At 46.4% G+C, this 24,539-nt stretch overlaps 2 protein-coding genes across 31 annotated transcripts in view; one reads left to right on the top strand and one right to left on the bottom strand.

Annotated features, from left to right (window-relative positions):
* The window catches only part of MAPK8IP3 (mitogen-activated protein kinase 8 interacting protein 3), a 73,939-nt gene extending 53,852 nt beyond the window's left edge, over window positions 1-20,087 (top strand). For 26 of the 30 annotated variants that reach the window (XM_048961370.1, XM_048961368.1, XM_048961360.1 and 23 more), the window contains 17 exons: window positions 221-391; window positions 2,069-2,195; window positions 3,028-3,123; window positions 4,093-4,254; window positions 5,176-5,341; window positions 5,807-5,992; window positions 6,620-6,806; window positions 7,500-7,622; window positions 7,879-7,959; window positions 8,496-8,563; window positions 9,996-10,144; window positions 10,982-11,153; window positions 11,285-11,398; window positions 12,705-12,743; window positions 16,302-16,481; window positions 16,738-16,881; window positions 17,440-20,087. In XM_048961370.1, the coding sequence (XP_048817327.1) occupies window positions 221-391; window positions 2,069-2,195; window positions 3,028-3,123; window positions 4,093-4,254; window positions 5,176-5,341; window positions 5,807-5,992; window positions 6,620-6,806; window positions 7,500-7,622; window positions 7,879-7,959; window positions 8,496-8,563; window positions 9,996-10,144; window positions 10,982-11,153; window positions 11,285-11,398; window positions 12,705-12,743; window positions 16,302-16,481; window positions 16,738-16,881; window positions 17,440-17,561 (2,287 nt within the window). In that variant the 3' untranslated portion in view covers window positions 17,562-20,087. The remainder of the gene's footprint in view (window positions 1-220; window positions 392-2,068; window positions 2,196-3,027; window positions 3,124-4,092; window positions 4,255-5,175; window positions 5,342-5,806; window positions 5,993-6,619; window positions 6,807-7,499; window positions 7,623-7,878; window positions 7,960-8,495; window positions 8,564-9,995; window positions 10,145-10,981; window positions 11,154-11,284; window positions 11,399-12,704; window positions 12,744-16,301; window positions 16,482-16,737; window positions 16,882-17,439) is intronic. The other 4 variants (XM_048961373.1, XM_048961374.1, XM_048961355.1 and 1 more) reach the window with 2 other exon arrangements.
* Window positions 20,088-22,470: 2,383 nt separating this feature from the next.
* Window positions 22,471-24,397, bottom strand: MRPS34 (mitochondrial ribosomal protein S34). Its single transcript, XM_048961583.1, has 3 exons — window positions 24,029-24,397; window positions 23,902-23,944; window positions 22,471-23,169 (listed from the first exon to the last, which is right to left on the bottom strand). The coding sequence occupies exons 1-3, from the start codon at window positions 24,344-24,346 to the stop codon at window positions 22,898-22,900; spliced, it is 633 nt and encodes a 210-aa protein (XP_048817540.1). The 5' UTR covers window positions 24,347-24,397; the 3' UTR covers window positions 22,471-22,897.
* Window positions 24,398-24,539: the final 142 nt, after the last annotated feature.

Below are 24,539 nucleotides of genomic sequence, written 5' to 3'. Positions count from 1 at the left end.
CCTGGGATGGAAACATACGTACACTCAGAATCTTTTTTAATAAAGGAGGTTTTTCAGAAGGCACCTGTTTTTTAAAGCTAAAAACACCTTATGTCGATCAAACAAAAGTAGGGCAGTTTTCATGAAGAGCTTAAAGCAGCTGTTGGCACCTCTGTTGTGTGTCTGTGGTATGTTGTGTCCCTGGGCTCCTTTTCTCACATTGGCCTTTTCCTGTCCTTAGCTTCAGCCGTCTGTTCAGTTCCTCCTCAAGTCCCCCACCAGCAAAGAGGACCTACCCATCTGTGAACATCCACTACAAGTCTCCAACCACAGCAGGGTTCAGCCAGCGACGCAGTCACACCATGTGCCAGATCTCCTCTGGCAGCCGCACCCTGGAGTTCTTCCCTGAGGAGTGAGTTAACGTGCTGTGTCCCAAGCCAGGTCCCCCAACTTTTTCTTCAAACAAGCTGTTTTCCACTGGAAAAAAAACCACGCACATTTGTGTGTGGCGTTAACTCATTGATTACTGCGTGGATAGGCTCAGCAAAGTGGCAGCAGTTTTGTTCTCTGAAAGTACGACTGCTGTGATTTTCTGGGCTCTGATGGTTCATATCAGCAGAGACCACTTTTGGCCTCAGGGTTTGCCTCAGCCCTGGTTGTGCCCTGCTGTTTGCACATCATGTGAGAAAATGAAGCAGGGCTTCTGTGGTAGTGTGTGGCAGCACTGGGCAATGGGCTGGGGACAGTCTTGCCCAACCCCATCAGCCAACACGTCAAGTGAAGACAAGTTCTCTCAACAGCACATTTCTTTTTCAATATTTGGTTTTCATTTTCCTTTAAAAGAGCCTCTAAATGCTGCTACTGCAGCACTTTCTCTCTGTCCTTTATTTCTCTGACATGAGGGGAAAAAAATCTTCACTTCTGTACATAATTTCAGGATGGATATGTTCTACAACTACAAGGTGGTACAGTTTTGTATGTGCTGTGTTTGTGTGGAAGGGCTTTGGAGAATGTGATGATAAACTACAACATGTAGTGTCTGCAGTATGAAGTTTTGACTGGAAAGCCAGTAAACCAGCTGTACACAGATTTTCTGTAGGTAAAAAATATCTTTAGGAGGGTGAATTTGTATTTTATAAATGCCCACTGCTTTTCTTCCATTCTAGCTACCATACTGCAGCCGTTGTGTGGTTTCTGAGGGCATTTTAATACTACATGAAGTGCTGTGGCTAACAGCTGCTAGAAGCTGTTTTCTCCTCCTCTCTCCAAGGGAAGAAGCATGTGCTGGGAAATGTTTTGTCTTAGGAGTTTAAGTATATTTTTAAAGCTTGAAATTACATTTTAAGTATAATAATTGAAGTATAGTTGAGCTATGATTTTTGAAGTATAATAAGTTTGATGGGATTTATTTTAAGAATGTGTGTCATTCCGTGTGTGGAGTTTGGCCTGGATCTTTTTGCTGCTGTTGTTCATACCTTGGAATGATTATTTAAAAACCTATTGAAAGCTGGAACTGATACTCCAACAAATCTTGTTTATATGAAAACACATCCTAAGAGCTGACTGATGTTTTGTCTTACCTTTGCCAAAACTGAATTCATTGTGTTGAAACCAGCAGTTTCAAAAGCAATTAGTGCATATATTTTCCCTGTCAGCAAAGTTTAAAATGGACGTAAAAATAAATAGTTGAATATAATGGAGGAGGGAAGAGATCAAAACACATTCCTCATGGAGACATTAGGTTAGGAAACTGAAACAGCTATGCAGAAATGCTTAGAATCTCATAGCTAGTCATATGGAAGGTGGATGCTGCGTCCAAAGGGCTCATGGAACATTGGAGATGATCACAGTTTGGTCTGGTGCATCTTTCAGGTTACAAGGCATTGGAGATTAGGGCTGCTGAGGGCTGTCTGCTTCAAAACAGTTTTTCTCTCATTTCCTGTATCTCCTTCTCTCCCTGTGCAAAGACGGACCGAAGCTGCTTTGCACTCTTAGACTTTTTGCCTGAATTTGTACTGCCCTGTTAAGGGACAGCTGCCTGTGTTCTTAACCCTAGGCTGAGAAGTAACGCTGTTGCTTCTCTCCTCAGTGACTGCACGTCCTCGGCACGCCGCGAGCAGAAGCGGGAGCAGTACCGCCAGGTCCGGGAGCACGTGCGGAACGATGATGGGCGGCTGCAGGCCTGCGGCTGGAGCCTCCCTGCCAAGTACAAGCAGGTAGGTACCATGTCCAGAGAGACAGGGGGTGCAGACTTCATCCCTCGCACTGAAACTCTGAAGACCTGGCTCTCACTCTGGTAACCTTAGCCATAATTGTTAAATATTCCAGTTGAGGTATTGTGTATGTGGTAATTTTCTGTGTGATAATTGCAAGCACAGAGTAAATGAATTTTTTTCTGTATCTCCACCAAAGTCAACAGGAGATAATTTTACTTTTTGAAGGTACTGAAAGAACCTAGGCTAGAACTACAGCAGCTGCTCTTTGTCCAAAGTCCAATCCTTGTTTTCATTTCCTTCGTTACTGAGTTTCAACATCAGCTATTTTATTTATGAGAACTCTACTGATTGTTCAGTTTAAAAGCCAAATGCAGTACAGTTTGTTCCCCATTCTCTTCTTTAGTAAAACAAACAAAAAACAGTCATCAGCCTCATTTGTTGGCCTGTGGCTCGTATAACTCTGATCAGAAATCACCTGAGAAGAGTGCGGTGGAATTGAATGCATTTCAGGCTACGATGGAAAAGAATGCCAGTGTTCTGCCTCTGCACAGGGAGTGAACTCCAACAAAACCTTTGTCTTTCATCAGCACAGTGTACAGCTTTGGCTGGCCGTACCTGGGACACTGTACCATGGGGAGAGAGATGGTCTCTCAAGTTCCCATCCCTGTGGGGAGGGACGTTTTCATACATGATGTCAGATGAAGCAACGGCTGCTATTGGCAAGCACCTCTGAAGCAGAAGCTTGGTCTGCCCTGTTGGTCAGAGCTCTGACAGTGCCACGGCCTGGTGTTTATGCCCTGGTACTGTCTTTTCTGTTTTCTCTTTCCCACAGCTGAGCCCCAATGGTGGTCAGGAAGATACTCGCATGAAAAATGTCCCTGTGCCTGTATATTGTCGCCCACTTGTAGAGAAGGACCCAACCATGAAGGTATGTTGCATGACATTTCAGTACAGAAAGGGGCATGGAATAAGCAGAATTTATTTGCAAACTATGCAATTTTTATGACAGTCTGCATTTTTTTTCGTTTCAAATGTTATCTTCTGCTTCTTTTTTGGAAATAGTAGTTTCTAGCATATGTGGGGAAAAGTACCTGTCGTACATAATTATCAGTTGATTCTCAGTGCCAGGTCCCACATCTGTCTTACTTTTTGGGGTTTTTTTTTTGAGGCATCTCTTCCATAATATCAACAATTTAATACTTAGGAATAAGGCTTTTGGTAAGTCTCATACACGTATAATACAAAGCAATGTAAAAATTCATGAAAAGGGGCAGGTGAAAACAAAAACACATTTCATCACCCTTCCTTTGAGTTCCACCACTGATCAGGAATCACTGATTACAGGCCAAAATTAGCTAAGGGAGTCTTCTGGGAAGCTGTATCTATCAATACTGCAACATTTTTAGTAGAATGGCAATTAAGAATAAATGATCCTCTTTCTGTATGTAGCACATCTGTCTGCTGTAACTAGTTGTTTCCAAATAAGCAGTCTGTCATTAACTTCACCAAGATTTTGAGCTGATTTTTAGACATCAAGCTTTGGTTGAGTTCAGTGCTTCTTACTGTACCCCAAACTAGTTAGAAACAGCTGCCATGTCCTGCTTGCTTTGCTGCGCTACCTTAGGAACACCAGGGTCAGATGGGGGATGTTTCAGAAGCCTGTTTCAGTTATGTGCCTGATTTTTATATTTATTTTCTTTAAACATTAGTCACGTCTGTTAAAAATCATAATGGTTTTCACAAGGTTGCAGAGATCCTTTTTCTTATCTCCATTTAGTCTGACTGGGTCTCCTAGCAGAAATCAGCAATCACCTGTTGTTTTTTCCACCTCGGTGTTTCAGGTGTTGGGTATGTGTGCTAAGCAGCATGGGCTTACAATTCCATTTCTGTTGTTTAGCTCTGGTGTGCAGCTGGAGTCAATCTCACTGGATGGAGACCATTGGAGCAGGAGGCTGGGAATGGGCAGAAACTGGATCCTGGAAGAGATCCTCTCACCTGCGATCGGGAAGTGGAGGGTGAGAACAACAAAAGTAACCATACATCTCCTGAAAAGAAAAAGGTCAGATTTTTTTTTTTTTCTTCAGTGTTATTTCTCATTCCATCTGCTACATTCCTTGTCTCTCTGACTGTCTTTGCATTATGTAATGCTCTGGGTGAAGTCTTGTACTGTCGCTACTGCTGTAGTCATTCAGAGGCATTGGCTATTTGGGGAAGTTTGGGGTTCTCTTACAAACTCTTGTGAAATTTATTTATATATAATAATAATAATAAAATCATAAATCATTTGGGGTGGAATTTTCGACTGTCAGTTTTTGGAACGTTTGGAATTTTGAAAAAAATTCTAATAGTGATAGATAAGGACTGATGAAGTTGCTAGGAAGACTAGAGAGTCCTCATCTCTATAAATGAAAAAAGAAAACCATGCAAAACCAAACAGCAAAGAATGCTTCAAGAAGAACTTAGACATAGCAAAGTTCGTGAGTTCATTTGGTTCATAAATTGAAGTTCTTGAGATTTTATTACAGCTCTGTTTTTTCAAATGTTGTTTTAAGTGTTTTTTAAGACCTACTTACAGAGTACAGATATTTATACAGATACAACAGATACAACATTTTCTCCTTTCTGGTTTGTGGACTTTGTCACAGCTGTCTCTCACTGTGTGTGATCAGATTGCTTATGCTGACAGCTTGAGCACATCCCAGCTTCATGGTATTCTGTCTAAAGTGAATGTTCAGTGATATTAGTCAGATAGCTCAGAAATTAATGGCTGAGTTCCCCTAGCCCTAGGAGCCATACAGGCTTTTGGCTGCTCTTCCAGATATAAGTGCAGCAATGTGAAGAAAAGTTGCATTGCTTCTGTTGCACCAGCTAGGAGGAGAGTGGGATCTTTGGAACTGGTGTTGTGATCTTTGCCAAGCAGGAATATGCTCGGTCTGATCTGAGGGGAGCACTGATTCTGCCTGTGTTTGCTCTCCTGAAGGCAAAGGAGTTCCATGAAATGGATGCCACGTCCAGTCGTGTCTGGATCCTCACCAGTACCCTGTCAACAAGTAAAGTTGTAATCATTGATGCCAATCAGCCTGGCACAGTGGTGGACCAGTTCACTGTCTGCAATGCTCATGTGCTCTGCATCTCCAGCATCCCTGGTAAGTAATGTTCCACTACTGGCTATGGTCTGCACAAGGTCACAACTTGCTCAGCTAAGGAGTGACAAGTGTAGCATCTTCACTTCAGAGTTGGCCTTTGGAAGCTGCTGCATTCTGTAATTGTCCCTCAAAAGCATAACTCCAGAGCTTGCCTTCTTCTAAGTGGAATCTTGTGGAGATTCTTCACTTCTGAGCATTTAGTAAGTGATTCCTTTGGCATGCAAAGGATGACTCTTGGGGAGAAGAGTGAGCCTTGCTCAGGTTTGGAGAGCTCTGTAGCTGGTGTGATAGTTGACATTGGAATGAGGGGATTCACTACAGTGTTGGCTGGTGCTGTGGTCCCTCCCTGGGGCTTGTGAACCCTGAGTACCAGCATCCAACCATACGGTGACCTCAGGACTACTGGGATGCGTAGGTTGGCAGTGACTGCTAGATTTATGGGAGAATCTGTTCTTTGCCCTTCAGCGGCCAGTGAGAGTGATTATCCTCCAGGAGAGATCTTTCTGGAGGGCGATGTAAATCCTGAAGAGTCGTCTGGAACAGATGGTGTCTTGGCAGGAATCACTCTGGTGGGCTGTGCAACTCGCTGCAATGTGCCACGAAGCAACTGTTCCTCGCGTGGTGACACACCTGTGCTGGACAAAGGACAGAGTGAGTTTTGGATATAAAGCCTAATGGCAGCCTTTAATAGCTAGTTCCATGTGACCTTATGGTCTTACAGCTGCATCCTTCTCCCCTGGCTTAACTGTTCCAGAGATTTCAAGACGTTTCTTAATGCAGTACATGATATCCAAAGCCATTTGGTACTTTTTCCTTTAGAGCCATCCTTTTCTGAGTGATCCACAGCCTAGCTGTGGGGTTAGGTTAACAGAATATTTTGAGCAAGTGACATTAACTCTCCTAAATCCTGTTCTAGTTGCTTTTTCCTCTCAACCATGTCTTCTAGTCATGTAAGCTTATATGATAGTGTAATAAAGCTCTTGCTGATTATGTACTGCTGATTACATACTACTGATTACCCACTACTGTGGGTAGCCTTGGAGAACTCTTGATATTCTATTAAACTCGGGTGGTGCCTCGCTGGAAAACTGCCTCTATTTTCCTCCCAGAGCAGCAGACGCTCTGGAGGAGCTTCTGTCTGCGATGCAGTCTTTGGGTTTGATTATAATTTACAAATAAGGATGAAGTGAAAGAAATGAAAACAGGATTTCTTTCTGGCTAGCTTTCAGCCTGGTCCCTCTGCTCTTTGTGCACCTCACACTGTTCTTTGTCACCTAGGTGAAGTGGCTGCTGTCTGCAATGGGAAGATCAACCAATCTCAGTCTACAGAGGAAGCAACAGAAGCTACAGAGGTGCCAGAGAATGGTACAAGTGATACAGAGCCCATTCAAGCCCGTTCTGGACCCCTCACAGAGCATGTATTTACGGACCCAGTCCCTGCACAGGCACCTCTTCGTCAGAACGGGTAGGCTGTCTGGGGCCAACGTGTCCCTTCAGTTACTACCAGGTCTGTTTTCATAAGCTGCTTATGAGAACAAGCCTGATCTTCTCATAAAGTGTCAAACTTTTTTCAGTTTTGTGTCCAGGTAGTATTTCAGATGGAATGATGAGGGGAGGAAGAAATAAAATAAATGCAGTTCAGGCAGCAGCAGATTGTGTCAGCTGTTGAAGAGCAATTATTTGATCTCTTGATGATAATTTAGACAGATCTTCCAGGCACTTAATGTTCTTACCAAAGGGGCTTTTGATCCATGTGTGATAATTTGTTTATTCCAGCAGTAACTCTGGATGTCTGTAAAGATAATGAAGAAAGCATAGTCAGTGCCCCAGAATTCTTAATGTGCCTAATACGATGGTTTGAGGGTTCTGAGTGGTTTCTGTTGGAGCTGGAAATGAACACAAATTGTTGGAGAAAATTACTTCCAAACACTAAGTTAATTTTGTTGGCCATAAAGTAACGGCTGTTTGTTTTGGCAGGGGATGGGAAAGGAAATTTTGAATATTAGGGAGTCAAGGAACTGAAAAACACTGAGGGGAGGGATGTGTTGTGTGTGTACAAGTGCCTTTATCTGCTTGTGCAGTGCCAGCCTGTGAGTGCAGGTGAGCATTCTGTGCATTACAGTTAAAGGCCTCTAACCACCTTCCTTTGCCCTTTAAGAGAGAATGGGCAGCTGAAAACAGAGTCAAGCACAGCACTGCCAGATCAGGAGCTGAATGGAGATGCTGCTGGGACATGCACCAGTGCTGCACCCACCATGTGGCTGGGAGCACAGAATGGCTGGTAGGTTCCCCTTAGGCAGATTCTCTGCCTCGGTTGTCCTCTGGCCTCCACTTTTCATGTCCTTACACACCTAGTTTGCTTTTTGTTTCTAAAGTAGGTATTCATTACTGTTTCTGAGTCCTCAGCTCATAATGGGCGCTGTAACTTCACCTAACTGTGCACACTCCTGTCCTACCAGAAGAAATAATTCAGGCCTGGTTAGTGTGAAGATGAGTGGCCTTGCTGCTAACCCTCCCTGATTTGTCCTTTATCCCAGGCTTTACGTGCACTCTGCTGTATCTAACTGGAAGAAGTGTCTGCACTCGATAAAGCTAAAGGACTCCGTGCTGAGTCTAGTGTAAGTACACACACCAAGGGACACTGAAGGAGGATGCTCAGTGCCTAAGCAGTGTCTTCATTGGGGGTGGTAGTTCTTTGTCAGTCATCTTTTTTCTTACTCTTAAGTGCATTGATTTATCAGGAAAGTTTTCCTGGGCTTCCTGCTGAGTCACTTTCCTGTACAGTTGCACACGTGAGCCAATACAATGAATAAGGAAGGTACTACAATGTATTTATAGTATCAGGTGGAAACAAGTGGGAAGGAGAAGAGGAAGACTTGAGAAGGGTAGTAAATAGGGTGGAATTTGTTGAAATTGATGGAGTTGATAGTGTGAAGAGAAGTTAAACTCAGCAGGAAATTGTTTGATGATTTGACTACACACAAGGTAGGAGATTGGACTCTGAGCCCTTATAGGCCGTGCCAGCAAGTCTAAAACTGAATGGAAATTCTAGGGAAAACATAAGAATGGTTTGCCTGGATATTGGAAAGGATCTGTTAAGTCCTTTGTTTCCACAGAGTTTTTTTTAATGGTTTTTATTGTCCTGTGATTTCAGGCATGTGAAGGGAAGGGTCCTTGTTGCTCTGGCAGATGGAACACTGGCCATATTCCACCGAGGAGAAGGTAAGGATTAGTGTAATAAAATTAAAACAAGCTGGTCAAGACTGTGGCAGTTATTTAAATAGTATTCCAAGTCAAGAAAGAAAAAGTGCTAGATTGCCAGAGTACAAACGCTTGGTTAAAATGCATAGCTTTTATATACCTTTAATACACCCCTGATCCAGAAACATCTCCAGACATCTCCATGTAAGTTGGAGCATATTCCAACATTGTTTGCTGAGGTTTTCTGAAGAGAAGAAAGAAAGTGTAAATATGATATGTAGTATAGGGGGAAGGAATGCAGCGTGCCTAGGAGCACATACACTGTGCAGTTGCTTGAAGCATGTTTGATGAGATGAATGCATTTGGGCCATAACCAGTATTACTGGGCATTCACAAATCAGCTGTACAGTTTGTGTGAAGGGAGCTCCCAGCAGCTCCTGGAGGCAGTGCCTGAGCAGATCATCTGTGCAGTGCAGGGCAGTTAGAGCCTGTGTCAGTAGTGGAATTGGTCTCTGTGGATGCAGAAGGATGGAGCTAGGATTTTCTGGAAGCCTGAAAGTCCCAAATAGATGGAGCTTTCACACTGCACCTGGCCAGTTCTTCTTGTGATAAAGAAAAGATGTCTGAGTAAAAATATCTTGAAATGAGAGGACTAGGGCACGTACTAAGGCATGTCAGTTTGTGCCTTATTTTTTTGAATTCTGTGTTTCTTGTCCTCTTCGCTGTTGTAGATTTTGTTTCCCTATAATTTCAGCAGTTCCTGAGCTGTGCTCATACAACTCAGAGGAATTTGCAAATTGTGAATAATATTTGCTTATAAAGAATTTATTTATCAGGTGTTCATTGGGTAACAGTTTATCAACCAGATATTCTGGTTTTGTGCAATGTAATTTTCGATTCAGGCTTTTTCATGAACGTGAGCCTGACCATTGACACACTCTGAATGTTCCCATCAGAAATATGGTAATGCTCCATCACCTAGAGGCAAAACACACAACCTACCTGATGAGTTAGAAAGTAAGAACAAGAGAACAGGTATCTGATTCCTTATCCTGGATTTGACACTCCACAGAAATCGTGTTACCTGTGTGTGCAGTGGGACAGCCTCACCATGAAGAACTGTGTGCTCCATTTCCTTTAAGTTTCCACAGAGTCTTGTTAGTTTGTCTGTCTTCTTCCCCTTCTGATTTTGTTGTACTTGTTAAGGAAGACTGTTCATTTCATTACCATAAAAGGATCTGTAAATTAGCCTGAGCTGGAGAGCTTTTAGCCTACCAAAGTAAGCTTTGTCATGTGCCTGCTAACTGTAAGGCTGTGTCTGAAGCAGTAACATGTGCTGATGGGAGTTCACAGACATAAGCAAGATCAGCTTTTAAGGATCAGCTAGGCTTGTATACCTAGATATAAATGGAATGATAGAAATGTATCTTTCTGCACTTGTTTTTCACCCCAGATCGTCAGTGGGATCTCAGTAATTACCACCTAATGGACCTTGGTCACACTCACCATTCTATCCGCTGCATGGCTGTTGTGTATGACAGAGTCTGGTGTGGCTACAAGAACAAAATCCATGTTATTCAACCTAAGACAATGCAGATTGAGGTAAGAGAGGAAATGTGTGCACGTATGCATACAGATACTTGTATCTATTCTTCTCTGTTTTCTGCTGCAGAGCGGGGAAGCACAGAACTTTCTTGTCGGTATTGACTGCAACGAAAACTATCAGACTGCCAGTTGGGGTTATCTTCAGACCCAGTCTGCCAGGGAGGTGTTTATTCCTTCCTCCTTCGGCAGAGATTAAGTCTTGCAAAAAGCCTGAAATGAGCATTGTCTTTGCCTTTGTTAGTGAGACCCTGGGCTCACATGCTGTACAAACATGCCTGTGCATTACAGCTGCAGTCTAAGACTTCTCCATCTGTAGGCATTGTGGCATGAAGGAAGAACAAGTCAGCAAGCCCAAGTGGTTCCACTTGCCTAATTAAAAAAAATAAATACTCAGACCCTTTTGGTTGAAAGATTTGTTTCGTACAGTGGAGTTCATGCAACCGTGCTTAACAGTGTGCGCAATAATTTACCTGTAGAGAGAAGTGTTGAAGCTACAGTTCACATCAGTGAGTGAAGGCAGCTTGCTGATATTCAGGATTTCTCTTGGAGCTGCTGGTGTCTAAATGATTTTGCTCCCAAAGTGGCATGCAAAGACTGTCATATTCTCTGTGGAGCCACAGCTCTGCCCACGAAACTCGTTTGATAGAGCATCATCTGTACCCTATATTGAACTTCTGAGGTCATGTGGCATTTTGTCCGAGGCCTTTGAAACCCAAACAAGCAATCCCTGTTAAGGAAAATATATAGAATATATGAATAGGTATAAGAACATACGTATAGATAATTGGAAAAGCTTTTGTGAACTTGCGTTGCTCTACTTATGTGTCAATTCAGAAGTCCTTTGATGCCCACCCTCGGCGTGAGAGCCAGGTGCGACAGCTGGCGTGGATTGGAGATGGAGTGTGGGTTTCCATCCGCCTGGATTCCACCCTGAGGCTTTACCATGCCCACAGCCATCAACATCTGCAGGACGTTGACATTGAGCCTTATGTCAGCAAGATGCTAGGTGAGGCAGTAGGGATCGCCTCTCAATGGTCTGTTGCTTACTGAGATCAGCGAGAAATGAAAAATCGTTAGCAGACATTGCCCAAAAGTCATACAGATTGCTGATGCTCCCATTCCCATGCGTGCTTACAGGTACTGGAAAATTGGGCTTCTCATTTGTACGGATTACAGCCCTGCTCATTGCTGGCAATCGTCTCTGGGTAGGAACAGGGAACGGCGTTGTCATCTCCATCCCACTGACTGAGAGTAAGTGACATTTATCAGAGACTTTTCTGTGCCCCCCTGAAAAGAGCAGTGCTTTGGTGAATTGGTGATTTCTGGCAGATGGCTTTGGTGGGCCAATACTTTCTGGATATTTTTACTCTGAACTTGACAAAGTGTTCTGAGAGAAGAGTGCTGAGTGTGAATGACCCAGGCCTCGATTTAACTCTTCCTTAGTTATGTAATTAAGTGTTCAGCTGAATGGATTTAACCTGTTTAAAGCCAAATAGTGATTTATTATTGTTCATTTTCAATTCAGTTGAAGGCATGTTTCTCTTGGGCACCATTGTCGTCTCTCCTCTCTGTACAGCCTTCTCTTTTGAGGGTGACCTTGACAGAGCAGACTGATGTGAACTGATTCTGTACCTACTGGGAAGCCGGAGAAACAGAGTTGGGAATTGTAGCAAGTCTCCAAAAGGGGGAGGCTGTGGGATGAGAAGTCACCAGGAAGATCTCCCTGGAAATTTTTATCTGGTGTGGAGATGCTCAGATGTCTATGAGAATATTTTGCAGAAATTGACCTTAGAAAAAGCTTCATTTTCTCAAATTAGAGTTCAGTTTTTATTAGTCAAGTAGAAATCAGCATCCTAAGACAAGTCCAGTAGCAGCAGTTGTTGAAAGGCACACCTCCAGCACTGGAAATTTAATTGAAGCTCTCAGTAAGCCTGTTCTGTACCTGCCAGTCATCATCAGATTTTTCGTGGTGGAAGGTCTGTTTCAAAATATAACAAGGAGTAGGACTTGAGGCTGACTGCAGCTCCTTTCAGTGGAAAGCAGCGATACGTATGTGTTCTCATCAGTGCTGACAGGAAAGCTGAGAAACAAATGGCTCTTGGGTAAAAGGGGCAAACCTGTTGCAGCCCTTCTGGAAGTCAGAGTTGAAGTTGTTTCCTCTAAGGCTACTGGAGCTGAACCCCCCTTGGGACTGATGCTGTTGTCATAATTCCAGTTTCAGCTTGTTCCCTGCTATAAACCAGTTGCATTATCTTTTGGTGTTTCTTTAAAAATGTGATAAGCTGTAAACCTTCACTAGAAACTTTAGCAATAGATCTTTGTGACCAAGCACCTTCATCTGTCTCAGATACTTCGTTTGTCTTTGTGAGATAATAGTAAAATGAGCAAGAACAGTGTTGGTATAAACGAATTGAGCCCGTAGCTCATGTGGTTTCTCCAAATATATACATTTCTGTTGCTACCTGAATTTTCTCCCAGTAATCACCTTTTTCTTCTCTCCCATCCTTCCTGTCTCTTCCCGTGCCCCTTTGTGTTCCCACTCCTTGCCTCTACCTAGCTGTAGTCCTCCACCGAGGCCAACTCCTTGGGCTCCGGGGTAAGTCCATTGCCTCCTTCCTTCAGCTTTCACTTCTGCAGCTGCTCACCTTTGCAGTCACTTTCCTACCCTTCCATCCTGCCATTCAGCTCTCCCCATCCATTTTTCCTCATCTCTTTCATTTTAAGTCAGTCAAGTGAGAAAAGTGTCTGGAGACAATAATGTGAAAATGATCATTTCCTACGGTCTGAAACATTTTCATCCATCTCATCAGCCACCCCTCTGCTTTTTGTGTCAAGTACCTTACTGTATAGTACTATACAGTACTGCCTTTCTGGTAGGCCAGGTCTGAGTTGGAGACTGTGAGGATTTATTCATTCAGCTCCAAAAGCAGGAGCACACTGTTCTTCTGAGGTCATCCTTGGTCATCTTTGGTTTTCCGAGGCTGCGTCTCAAATCAGTTTCCAGGCCAGTGGTAGGAAGGGCTGTGACACCTGCCAGCTGCAGGAAGTCAGCCAACACTTAAAAGAAGAACTTGGATGAATACTGAGAATTGTTTGTTTGTGTCACTTAAAGCAAGGTCTGAGCTCGCTGTTCAGATTTATACTTGCCTCAGCCTTTTTGGAGACAGAAAGTGTTTTTTCTCATTGTAAGATGTTCCTGTCCAGAAACATTACTGGTGCATCTCTCTTCCTTTTAAAGCCTCTGGTAGTGGGCACTGTGAGAAGCCAGATGCTGAGCTGGAAGAGCCTTGTCTACTGGGCCTCAGCCAGTTCTGTCTGCCCTCAGTAAACCAAAGCACAGAGGTGCAGAAAGCAAAGCTTTCATCTCAGGGATCTTCCCCCAGCACACACTGATTCTCATTCCTCCATCCAAATATTTGTACTTACCCCAGCGTCCCATTGCAAATGTGCTAGGTAAGAACCTCCTTTGTTCCTGAGCCTCTTAATAACTTAATAACTGGAAACCAGCCTAAGCCAACATACAGAGCTACAGATAGTAAGTAAGCAGTTCATTTTGCTCTGTAAGTAAACAGGAAGTGAATACTTTCTGATTTTAGTACGGTTTGTTTTACTGATGCAGAAGGAAAGCATTTCCTGTCCTCATCTCTGAGAACTGCTTTCATCCCTGGTGAATGGAAGCTTTCCCACTTCAAAAGCACAGGCCTGAAAGATGCATGCCTCTGAGCTCACCTTGAGGTCCTTGAGCGCTGTGGATGTTGGACATCTTTTGATGTTCATTGTTTGAGTAGCTGATCTTCTAAATCAAGGACTAAGGAAGGCGCTGGCTCCACTGCTCTGACACTTGCTGGGCTGAGAGGCCTTTGCCAGACACAGAGGCTGCAGAAAGCAGCTTGGCGTGAGCAAAGGACTTGATTTGGAAGCAACTTCAGTTCCCAAAATAGCAGTAGTTCTCCAGGTCTGGTATGGGAGACTAGAGCCTTGATTGTGTCTCAGTTATAGTGGATACATTTGCCTACATTGCCAAGTCCCAAAGGCTGATCACTAGGACAGTAAGTGACTTCTGAAGGCTGGACAGGGTTGTTCCTGGAGAAGAGACCTTTAGTGGTGCGCCCCAGAGGCCTTGTCTTGTGTGCCCTAGAGTCGCTCTTGTCCACCACCACCAGGGAAGTGTGCATCATTAACAGCCAAATGAAAAAAAGTAGTTTGTTACTGTGAGTGGATTTAATCAGCCTAACAGAGAGGGACCGTATAACCTGCTATAGTCCTACATTACAGGGATGGGATGCCATCTAGGGGACCCAGACAGGCTGAGCAGTGCACTCAGGAGAACCTCATGAGGTTCAACAAGTCTGAGTGCAAAAGGTCTGCACCTGGGTCCAGGCAACATCCACTACCAATACAAGCTGGGGGATGAAAGGATGGAGCACAGCTGTGCTGAAAAGGACCTGGGGGTACTGGTGGGTGGCAGCAGGACATGAACCAGCACTATGCTCTCACAGTCCAGAAAGCCAACCGTATCCTGGGCTGCATCCAAAGCTGTGTGGCCAGCAAGTCAAGGGAGCTCAGCGCTGTGAGAACTCATGCGGAGCTCTGCATCCCGATGGGGAGTCCTCAGTACAGAGAGACATGGACCTGTTAGAGCACATCAGAAATGATCCAAGAGATGGAACACCTCTCCTGTAAAGACAGGCTGAGAGCTGGGGCTGTGCAGCATGGACAAGAGAAGGCTGTGAGGTGACCTGAGAGTGGCCTTCACTACTGAGAGTATCTGAAGGGGAGCTACAGGAAGGAAGGGGACAGACTCTTTAGCAGGGTCTGTGGTGATAGAGCAAGGGGAAATGGTTTCAAGCTCAAAGAGGGTAGATTTAAGTTGGGTAAAAGGAAAAAGTATTTTTAGTGATGATGGTGAGGCACTGAACGGATTGCCCAGAGATGTGGTGGATTCCCCATCTCTGGAGATTTGCAAGACCAGGCTGGATCATGCCCTGGACAACCTGATCTAACTGTGTTGTCCTTGTGCATTGCAGGGGAGTTGGATGAGATGACCTTTTAAATTTCCCTTTCAACTCTAAGGATCCTATGAATATAACCCTTACATAATTCTGGGCTCAGTTCTAGGGCCTGTTCTATTCAATATTTTATCAGTGGTCTGGTTATAGGACTGAAGTGCATCCTCAGCACGTGATGGCACTCGGCTAGGAGGTGCTTTTGACTCCTCAGAGGGTTGAGAAACCTTGCTTAGGCTCCAGATAGATAGAGCATTGGGCAAGGAGCAACAGCATGAAGTTCAGCAAAAGAAAATGCTGTGTTCTGTACCCAGGATGGAGCAATGCTGGACACAAGCAGAGCATGGGAGATAAGTAGCTGAAGAGCAGCTCAGCAAAAAGGGATCTAAGTGGTGACAGCAGGCTCAGTGGGAGCCAACAGGGTGCCTTGGCACTAAGAGAGCAAACTGCATTTTGGAGTCTGTTGGGTCACAGCATGGCTGGCAGGTCAAAAGAGGTGATTCTCCTGCTGTACTTAGTATTGGTGTGGCCTCACCTTGAATATTTGGTGTAGTTCTGGGCTTCACAATATAAAAAGGATGGTGCTTGAAAGCATTCAGATGAGGGCAACAAAGCTGGTAATGGAACTGGGAGCCATGTCTTTGAGGAGAGGCTGAGGGCAACCTGGAGAACAGGAGGCTGGGGGTGACCTCTCTGCTCTGCACTCCCTGAGCAGGGGAAGCAAGGGAGGTGCTGTGCTCTGTGCTTGGAAGCCAAGGACAGCATGTGTGGGAGCAGCCCAGAGCTGTGCCAGGGAAGTTCAGACTGGGAATCAGGAAGAATCTCTTTACCATGAGGGTAGGGCAGCACTGGAACTTCCTAGAGAGGCAAGTGCTGCCGCATGCCTGTCTGTTCATGAGATGTTGGACTGTGTATTGAGATGCCCTCAATGAAATGCTTTAAGTTTTGATTAGCCCCGAAGCAGACAGTTGGAGTAGGTGATCTTTGAAGGTCCACCCAACTGAACCATTTTATTCTATAAGATCTTTTAAGAGATTTGAATCCATAAAGGTTTTCCTTCACGGCTCAAGAGTTTTTTTTTTTGATTGTGCCCCTCCTGTAAATGGGGCCAAAACTATGACTAACAATGTTCCTTCTCCTGTCCATAGCCAACAAGACCTCACCCACCTCCGGAGAGGGCAGCCGCTCTGGCGGGGTCATCCACGTGTATGGTGATGACAACAGTGACAAATCTGCCAGCAGTTTTATTCCCTACTGCTCCATGGCTCAGGCACAGCTCTGTTTCCATGGTCACCGTGATGCTGTCAAGTTCTTTGTCTCTGTGCCTGGTAAGGATGAGCACAGCCCTTCCTTATGAGGGTCTGTTAGCACTGTCCATTCTGAGGCAGGAGCTTAGGTTGACCTGCAGCAGAAGTCTGCCAGTTTCTGGCACTTGGAGATCCTGTGACTCAGACACTGGTAGCTCAAACTGCAGTGTCTTTGAGATTTCACCAGCAGAAGGAACTGGCCTGCTCAGTCGTGTTTGTCTCTCAGAGTGCCTGAGGGCTGAGCAGTGGCACTGATGGCACCTCTGTCCTGTCCCAGGCAACGTCCTAGCAACTTTGAATGGGAGCGTGTTGGACAGCCCCTCGGAGAACCCCAGCACAGCAGCCACAGAGACCGAGGGGCAGAAGCTGAAGAATGTCCTGGTGCTGAGTGGAGGAGAAGGGTACATTGATTTCCGGATCGGTGAGTGCCTGCAGTGGGGGGTGTGGAATTAGAAGGGGTGCAAGGGAACGATTTGTGATGGAGAGGGATCACTGCTGTGGGAAAAGAAATCTGAAAAGCAAGGCTGTTTTTCTCCTACCTCCCGCTGTGGTGGCAGATAGCAAGTATTTTCCTTCCACAGCACGAAGCTGCCAAACCTTCCCCCTGCCTGTGCCTGCAGTGCTGTGCAGTCAGCATTAATGGCCTTGGAAAAATAAAAACATCTGTGCCATTGGCTGCAAACGCTGCTGTCCCACTGGAGTCACCTGTGCTGTTCTGAGGCACTCTGTAACATTGGCTTCCCCAAATGGGAGATGGTTTTCCCTTTAGCTGGAGACAGTTTGTTCCATTCATAGAAGCCTAGTTCAGAAAAGCACCATGCTGTTATTTCTCCAGGCATGCAGGGAGGTCTCGGCTCCTGCTGCCTGTCGTCAGACTGCGAAGACTGTAGCACAAATATTCACCTCCTCTGAACGATTTCAGGGCAGTGTAGCTTGGGATTTTCTTTCCAGCCTTTTTTACTCTGCTTTCTGTCTTCAGGGGATGGAGAAGATGATGAGACAGAGGAGAATGCAGGAGATGCCACCCAGGTGAAGCCAGTACTTTCTAAGGCAGAAAGGAGCCACATTATTGTGTGGCAGGTATCCTATATCCCAGAGTGAGAATTTCTCCTTTCCTACCAATGTAAGTGTCCCTGTTCCCACCTGAATGCCACGATGTACATACAGAACGCCTGCATTATACCTACTGCTGGAAACCGACCCCAGACAACTGCAGCGGCTCCTGCCTCAGACTGTGACCCCTTTGTAACCTCTGAACTTGCAGCTTTCATCTTGGGCCCATGAGCTTTCTGCGTGGTTGGATTATTGTTCTGCTCTGGAGCTGGCGTCTACAAGGAGAGAAATGGCAGCGCGTTGATAAAAGTGAAGCTTGGAGCCAGAGCTGTGCAAAAGCTTTGCCTGGGGCTGGGGAGCTGGACAGGTGGTGGGTCTGGTTCTCCAGCAGGATGCCTTGCTCCCACCTGCATGAGAAGTAGTGCAGCACCCTGGCATCCCCGCCAAAGCAGCGATGGAGGATCACAACTCCTACAGCACCCCAGAAGAAATCCTTCCTTGTTCACCAGTGGACTTTCCACCTTATCCACTATGTGCACCTGAGCATAGAATAATATCCCACAGACTGACAGCAGCCAGGTCCAAGGAGCCTTCAATAGAAAGGAATGTCGAGGTTGGGAAGCGCTTTTGCTGTTTGGCTGGAGAAGGTGGCAGGGCTGTTAGTGGGGGGAACACATCCTCCACACTTGCAGATGGAAAGTCTCCCTCCTCTTCTGCTGCTTTTATCATAGCAGTAGTGTGCTGGGTGACCGCATGTGTCCAGAGGGGATTGTTTGGTAGCCTCAGGTGGGTGACAGATGGTTGATTGTGGAGGCCGTGGGGCCTTTCAAAACTATTAACAAAGAAGTACTGGAACCCTGTTATTTTAAAGGGGGAAAAGGCAGTGATATTTTAACTCCCTTCTCTGAAAAAAAAAAAAAAAAGTCAAGCAGGAAAGAATTGAGTTCATTCGTTTTGTGAGCCTGAAAGCTTTAGGAGAAAGTTATCTCTACATAGGATTTACTGGCTTTTAAAATAGAGGCAGTGGCAGATAATGTTCGTCTGCTGTGAATTCTGTGAATTGAGGCCAGATCTCCCAGCTCCTTTTACTCAGCATCACAAGCACTGATTGAATTGGTTAGTGAGTGGTTTGAAAAGCTGGATCTCTGTTACTCCTCTAAAGAATGACAGCCTCTGAGAGAAATTCTGACTGTGCTCCTTGTGCAAGCTGTGTGTCCTGCTTGTAGGAGAAGCAGCTGAAAATGCAGCCAGGGAGAACAGTTTTAAGCTCCATATTGAAAGTGTGGCAGCTTCAGATGTAGAGGCAGTGGTTTGTTTTCCCCTTCTGACAGTTGCAGCAGTTTCTTTCTCTACAAAGAAGAGCTGTTAGCAATGAATTTAGAAGATCCTGGTGGCTGTCTTGTTGGTTTCCTGAGCTGTGCAGCACTGTGGATCTCCCAAGGATGTCCACCTCCATCTCTGGGGAACAAGACCTGTGCTGCTTGTCATGGTCCAGGCTGCTCCCACGCCTTGTGGTCTGCAGCTGTTTGTGTGCTGCAGGAACACAGCATTCACTGGGGAAGTTTTAACACCTGTCCTCATTCAGCAACCCTGAAATGGTCTTTGGATGCTCAGTTCAGAAAAGGCTGGGGCACACAGTTCCCATCCAGGGAGGCAAGAAGACATAAGCAGGGTGCAGAGGCCTCAGCCATCAAAGTATGGGGCCATGGTGCTGCCCACACTGCCTGAGCAGCTGGTGACGTGAGGACCCACACTGCTCCTTGCAGAGGTAGGAAGCTAGCTGGGCTGTATCTTCAAGCCAGGATCTGTGGCTTGCATTTGGCTGACTCTGCAAGCAGCCGTTCATGTAGAGGAGAATATTTGAGAGGAGACATCTCACCTGGGGCAGTGCTCACTCATCCCCAGAATGCTTTCTGCTAGAACAGGCTCTCTGGGTCACGGCACAGGGTGCAGTAACAGATGTTGAGACAGCAGATTCCACAGATATCTAACAGTTAGAGCCAGGAAAATGGCATACTTTGGTGTCATTTAAAGGCAAATGCAATTCTTTAGGCATGTCAAACCTTCAGCGTAAAAATACAGGATTGCAACGTTCTTACCTCTTACAATTTGTTCTCTATCTGGTTTTAGCAGTAAAAGTGACAATATTCAGTCTTCTGTCACCCACTGGTCCATGGCAACATGAGGAAACCACTCTTGGGCCTCTGCCAGCAGGTTCCTTCCCAGTTTGGTGCTTGGTTTCCTCCAGAAGAAGCACACGTGTCGGAGGGGTGGCTCCAGCTCAGCCTCTGCTATCAGCTCCTGTTGGGATGTGGTGGCTGCTGGGCAGCAAGGTGAGAACTGACTGGCTTCAACACACTTCCCTGTCATATCTCCACTGTGATGTATGTAAAGTATCTTGTATGTTACAAAAGGATTTTAAAAAGTGTCTTAAGGCCTGTAAACTCCGCTGTTTGGTCTGAAGATGGCATTCTGTAAAGAGACCGCTGTATGAATACGTTCCCATGCTTTTTTCCCTACGCTATCAAACAACAAACCATATCTGTTCTGTATGTAATAAATGTGTTAACATCAGCAAGTGCCAGTAGGTCTTGTTGCTGGAAAGGTCACTGGGATTTCCGCTCAGCCTTTAGGAACATCACGAGTTAAAATGGTGGGAATGGCTCCCGTTCAGCAGCTAGCAAGAAATGAGATGCGTGTTCCTCACTGTCTGAGGAGATGCTGGTCCTGCAAGACACGTGCCTTCGAAGCCAGTGCACATTGTGGCTTCTCTCAGTGTCAGAAATAAAAGACAGAGCCTCCAGCTGCAGTCTGTCCACATGTGTCCTTATGGACCCCCTTCAGACAAGCTGTGGGGAATCTTCCATCAGTTCTGTGCTGATACCATGTGGTCGTTGACAGTGCAATAGGAATGGTGACATTCAACACTTGATAAGGCAAGTTCAGCTGTTCCTCCCAGTCCCAGCAGTATTTAGATAAGCTCATATTTATTTTGTAGAATTGAATTCATTCAAGGGGTTCGTACAGCAGTAATAGATAAGAGACAGAAAAGGAGTGAAAATTACTAAGATTATGATACTGACTCAGTCAATTACCAGCTGTCAGTCTTTATGTTGAACTGCATTGAGCAGCTACTGCTGTCTTCCTAGACAACTTTAATTGCATGATGAGCTGCTTCCTCATTAGCTGCATTGCCTGCATCCTAAGAGCATGCATGTAAAATTGCAAATAGCAGCAGTGACACAAGTAGTTTGGTACAGCACTCTGAGAACAGAGCACTTGGCTCATGCACTTGGTGCTAACTGCTGTGCTCACTGTAGCTTAAATAGGCCATCCCCATCTGCTGCCCTTACAGACCTGGGGGAGAGCCCACAGCATTATGGAAAAAAGTGGCCAAACCTTGCAGGTCTGAAGTGACTTCTGTAGTGTGCTGGGAGCTGTAAACCAGCTCTGGGAGAGGAACCTGGAGCAGGAGATCTGGCTGCCCAGGAGCTGTGTGCTCTAAGCAGAAAGGTGATGAAGCAGAAGGGTTCCTCAAGGACACCCTGCCAGGGGTCAGCCGGCAGCCCTGTAGACCTGCCCTGCAGCTCCTGCAGGAGCCATACAGGAGGCCTGAGCCCCTCATCTCAGGAGCTGTGTCCACAACGTGGCAGGGCATGGGGCCACCAAGCAGTGATCCTGGGCTGCCGGCAGAACCTCAAAAGCCAGGTTTGGAAGCAGGTCCCATCCCATCTGTTTCTGCTCCTGCCCAGGCTCCCCGTCCATGCCCTGGGCCTGACCCATTTCTTGCTTTGTCTCTGGCTGTTGGTGGATGCTCTGCTGCTGCAGGCTGCCTGGAGGAGGGCACCACAAGTGCTGGCTGCACAGCCAGGTCACACAGGGCTGAGGATAGGATTGCTCCTTCTGAACCCAGAGCTACTTTCTTTCCCCATCCCACTCCTCCCTTCTCCTCCTTCCTCGGTGCTGTGCTGTTTCTGTAGCACCTCCATCATGACTAAGGATGAGCTGCAGCTGGACGTCTCAGCCCATGGCAGCATTAATGCATTATCAGCACTCTGGACTTGCCTCCTATGGATGCTCCCACTGCTTCAAAGCCCTTCTGAACCCTACAGCCTTCCACTGCACAGGAGCAAGAGCCCAGTGCTTCCCAACTATTATAGCTTATAGGACCAGCCGTTAACCCACATGAAAGCCCTCATCCATGTTAAGCCTTCATGAGCCTTTGGTGAGGAAACCTGTGAAGGACAGGTAGCTGTTGACCTGTTTGCTCTGTCTGCTGACAGCCTTTCTGGCAGCTGCAGCCAAACTACCTTGTGTCATCGAGGTCTGCCATGCAGTCAGAGGGCACAGAGTCACATTTTTGCTTTCCTTCAGTAAATCCCTTTGGGCAACTTGTGATTTTAGGATGCCGCTGCAAATGCAACAGCAATTCTCAGACAGAAGTGCCAAATGCTGAACTGCAAGGAGCTGAACAGCTCTTGTGACTCCTCCACGCACAACCAAACTGGAACCCCTCACCACAATGGTTCCTGACACTGCACCGAAGCCACAACCATTGGGAGAAGAAATGAAAACGTAAGCTCTGCACTAAGAAGATGCATTTTTGTAACTTTCACCACAGTGTGCTGCACCAGAACAAGTGATATTTCACAACTGGCTTCAAATAGTAACAGCTAATCCTGTATACCTTCCGTGATCAGAATTAAAATGATTCCTCTCATCTCCTGACAGCCATTGCTGGGAATCATGCTCAGAATCCAGAGTTCAGCTGTGTTCCTGCCATGCTGTTCATTGCAGCTTTATGTCAGTAAACGAGATGAGACTGCACTGGTAAGAGGAATGTGATGCTCTACCTGTATTGCAAAGGCTAAGTTTGGACCCCCAGCAAACCATCATGCTGAGCTCCAGGCACTGAATAAATAAACCACCCCCCAAAGAACAGATTTTCTTAGAAATATGCTGTGGAAATAAGAAATCATTTATTTTGGCTCTGTGAAATAATGTCATACTTAACTTAGTAATTTTTCCATGATGTAGAACTTACTTAAACTGCTTCAGAAATGTTCTTTAAAAACTCCTAGATTCTCAGGCTGTAAATGAAACTGTGCTCCCAAGCACTGTAGCTGGATGACAGAAGCTCTAAGTTCAGAGAATATACAGTGAATCTGAGACCAAAGTTATGAGGGGGAAAAAAATAAAATCCAAATGCATCTTCATCTCTAATTTCAGATGAGATTACCATACAGTCCAGGGGAGAAAACAAGGTCAACTGGATATCAACTGGACACTCTGTACCACAGTAGGCAAGGGGGGGCTTCAGTAAGGTGATGTTCTGCCAATACGTAGCAAGAGCGTGTGGGAAGCTCAGGACACAGAGCAGGACGTTACAAGGATGTCCCTGTAGCATTTTTCTTTGCAGCCTTAAGGTGAAAGGTCCTCTGCAGGTCAATCATTGGCTCCTCTGTGATCTCTTTCCCCTCTTTCTGCCACTGAGCGAGGATCATGGCTCGGAGCAAAGGCGGGTATGGGAGGTACCGACAGCTCTCCTCTGGCACGGGGGTAAATTTCTTGAAGGCCTCCTCCTCGTGCTTGGGCACCATTCGCCAGTCATGATACATGACTTTGTCAATCTCTCTGTCTTCTTCTTCAGTTTTACCTGATAAAAGATGAACGTTAGCAGACAATGCTCTCAGCAACAGATTCTCTCCAGACACTGTAGCAAGTGTCAGCTCTCCTGTGCCACAGATACTGAAAGAAGCAACAGTAAAGGAAATTTTCAAAAGATCATATGATATCCTCACTGCTATACTATGGGATCCCACTTCAGTCCTTGGAAATCTGACCAGGAACAGACTGAAAAGACACGTGCTAGCTGCTCCATACTGTGCAGAGGTCATGACTTGTCATGCAAGGAGTCACCTCTCCCTCTGCCTTAGTTTCCATGGCAAAGAACGAGAGCAATGCATCTCCACACCGTGAAGTTCAATGACAAAAATATCCAATAACTTTAAAAACTTTGAATGAGAAGTGTTTCAAAAACTCTAATAGACCAGATTTATAAACCTAGTGTGAAGCAGCTTAAAAATTGGAAAATTCAAACATGCAACTCTAAGAGTTACTTTACAGTCCCATCCAGAAGCCACCCCACCACCACTGCTGCTCCACCGATGACTCTACCTGGCACATCCCTCGTGCTCAGCACACGCTTTGCATTCCAGGTCTACAAGCAGCCCATCACCTCAGCCCTGAGCGCAGGGCCCGAGCTCCGCGTTACGGCTTCCCCATAACGTCCCTTACGGAGGCGTTCCGGGAGCGCCGGACCGCGGCATTTGGTACCAATGGCCGGGAGCCGCTTTGCTCAGCCCCCGCCCCTCCCGGGAGGCCTTACCTCGGAACGTCAGCCGGCCCCAGGCCCTGCCGTGGTCCATGCCCTGCAGTGAAGATCACGGAGGCTCAGGGCCGCAACGGCGCGGCTCCCCGCAGCCCCGCAGCCCCCCGCCCCGCGCCGTCGTTACCTCGGCCGTGTAGTCTGCGCGGACCTTGGTGATGACCCAGTAGCAGGGCTCATCGTGCGCCCACAGCCAGGACTTGCGGGTGACCACGCGGCCCACACCGAACAGCGGCAGGCGGCACAGCAGCGAGAACAGCCGCTGCTCACGCCGCACGTCCTCCCAGGCCAGCACCGGCAGCCGCTTCTGCGTCAGCGGCCGTCTCATGGTCTCGTAGTCCAGAGCGAAGCGCTGTGAATCCCGCGGCCGCTCCTTCAGCGCTCGATACTCGCGCACCTTTTTGGCCATGGCGGCGATCGGGCGGTACAGCTTCTTGCGGGCCATGGCGCCGACTGGAAGCCGCCTCAGGCCCCGCCCCCGGAAGTAGGACTGCCCCCGCTCCAGTCCACTACCTCCCCCCGCAGCTTCCGGCGCTCCCCGGAAGTCGCCCCGGCTCCAGGCCCCGTCCCCGGAAGCAGGCCCCGCCCCGCCCGCAGGAAATCACCCACCGCGATGTTCCGCGGCGCCCTTTAGTCAG

The sequence above is a fragment of the Lagopus muta genome, chromosome 15 (genome assembly GCF_023343835.1).
Source record: "Lagopus muta isolate bLagMut1 chromosome 15, bLagMut1 primary, whole genome shotgun sequence".
NCBI lineage: Eukaryota > Metazoa > Chordata > Aves > Galliformes > Phasianidae > Lagopus > Lagopus muta.
The sequence above is the reverse complement of the archived record's forward strand: the minus strand, read 5'-3'. Positions and strand labels throughout refer to the sequence as shown.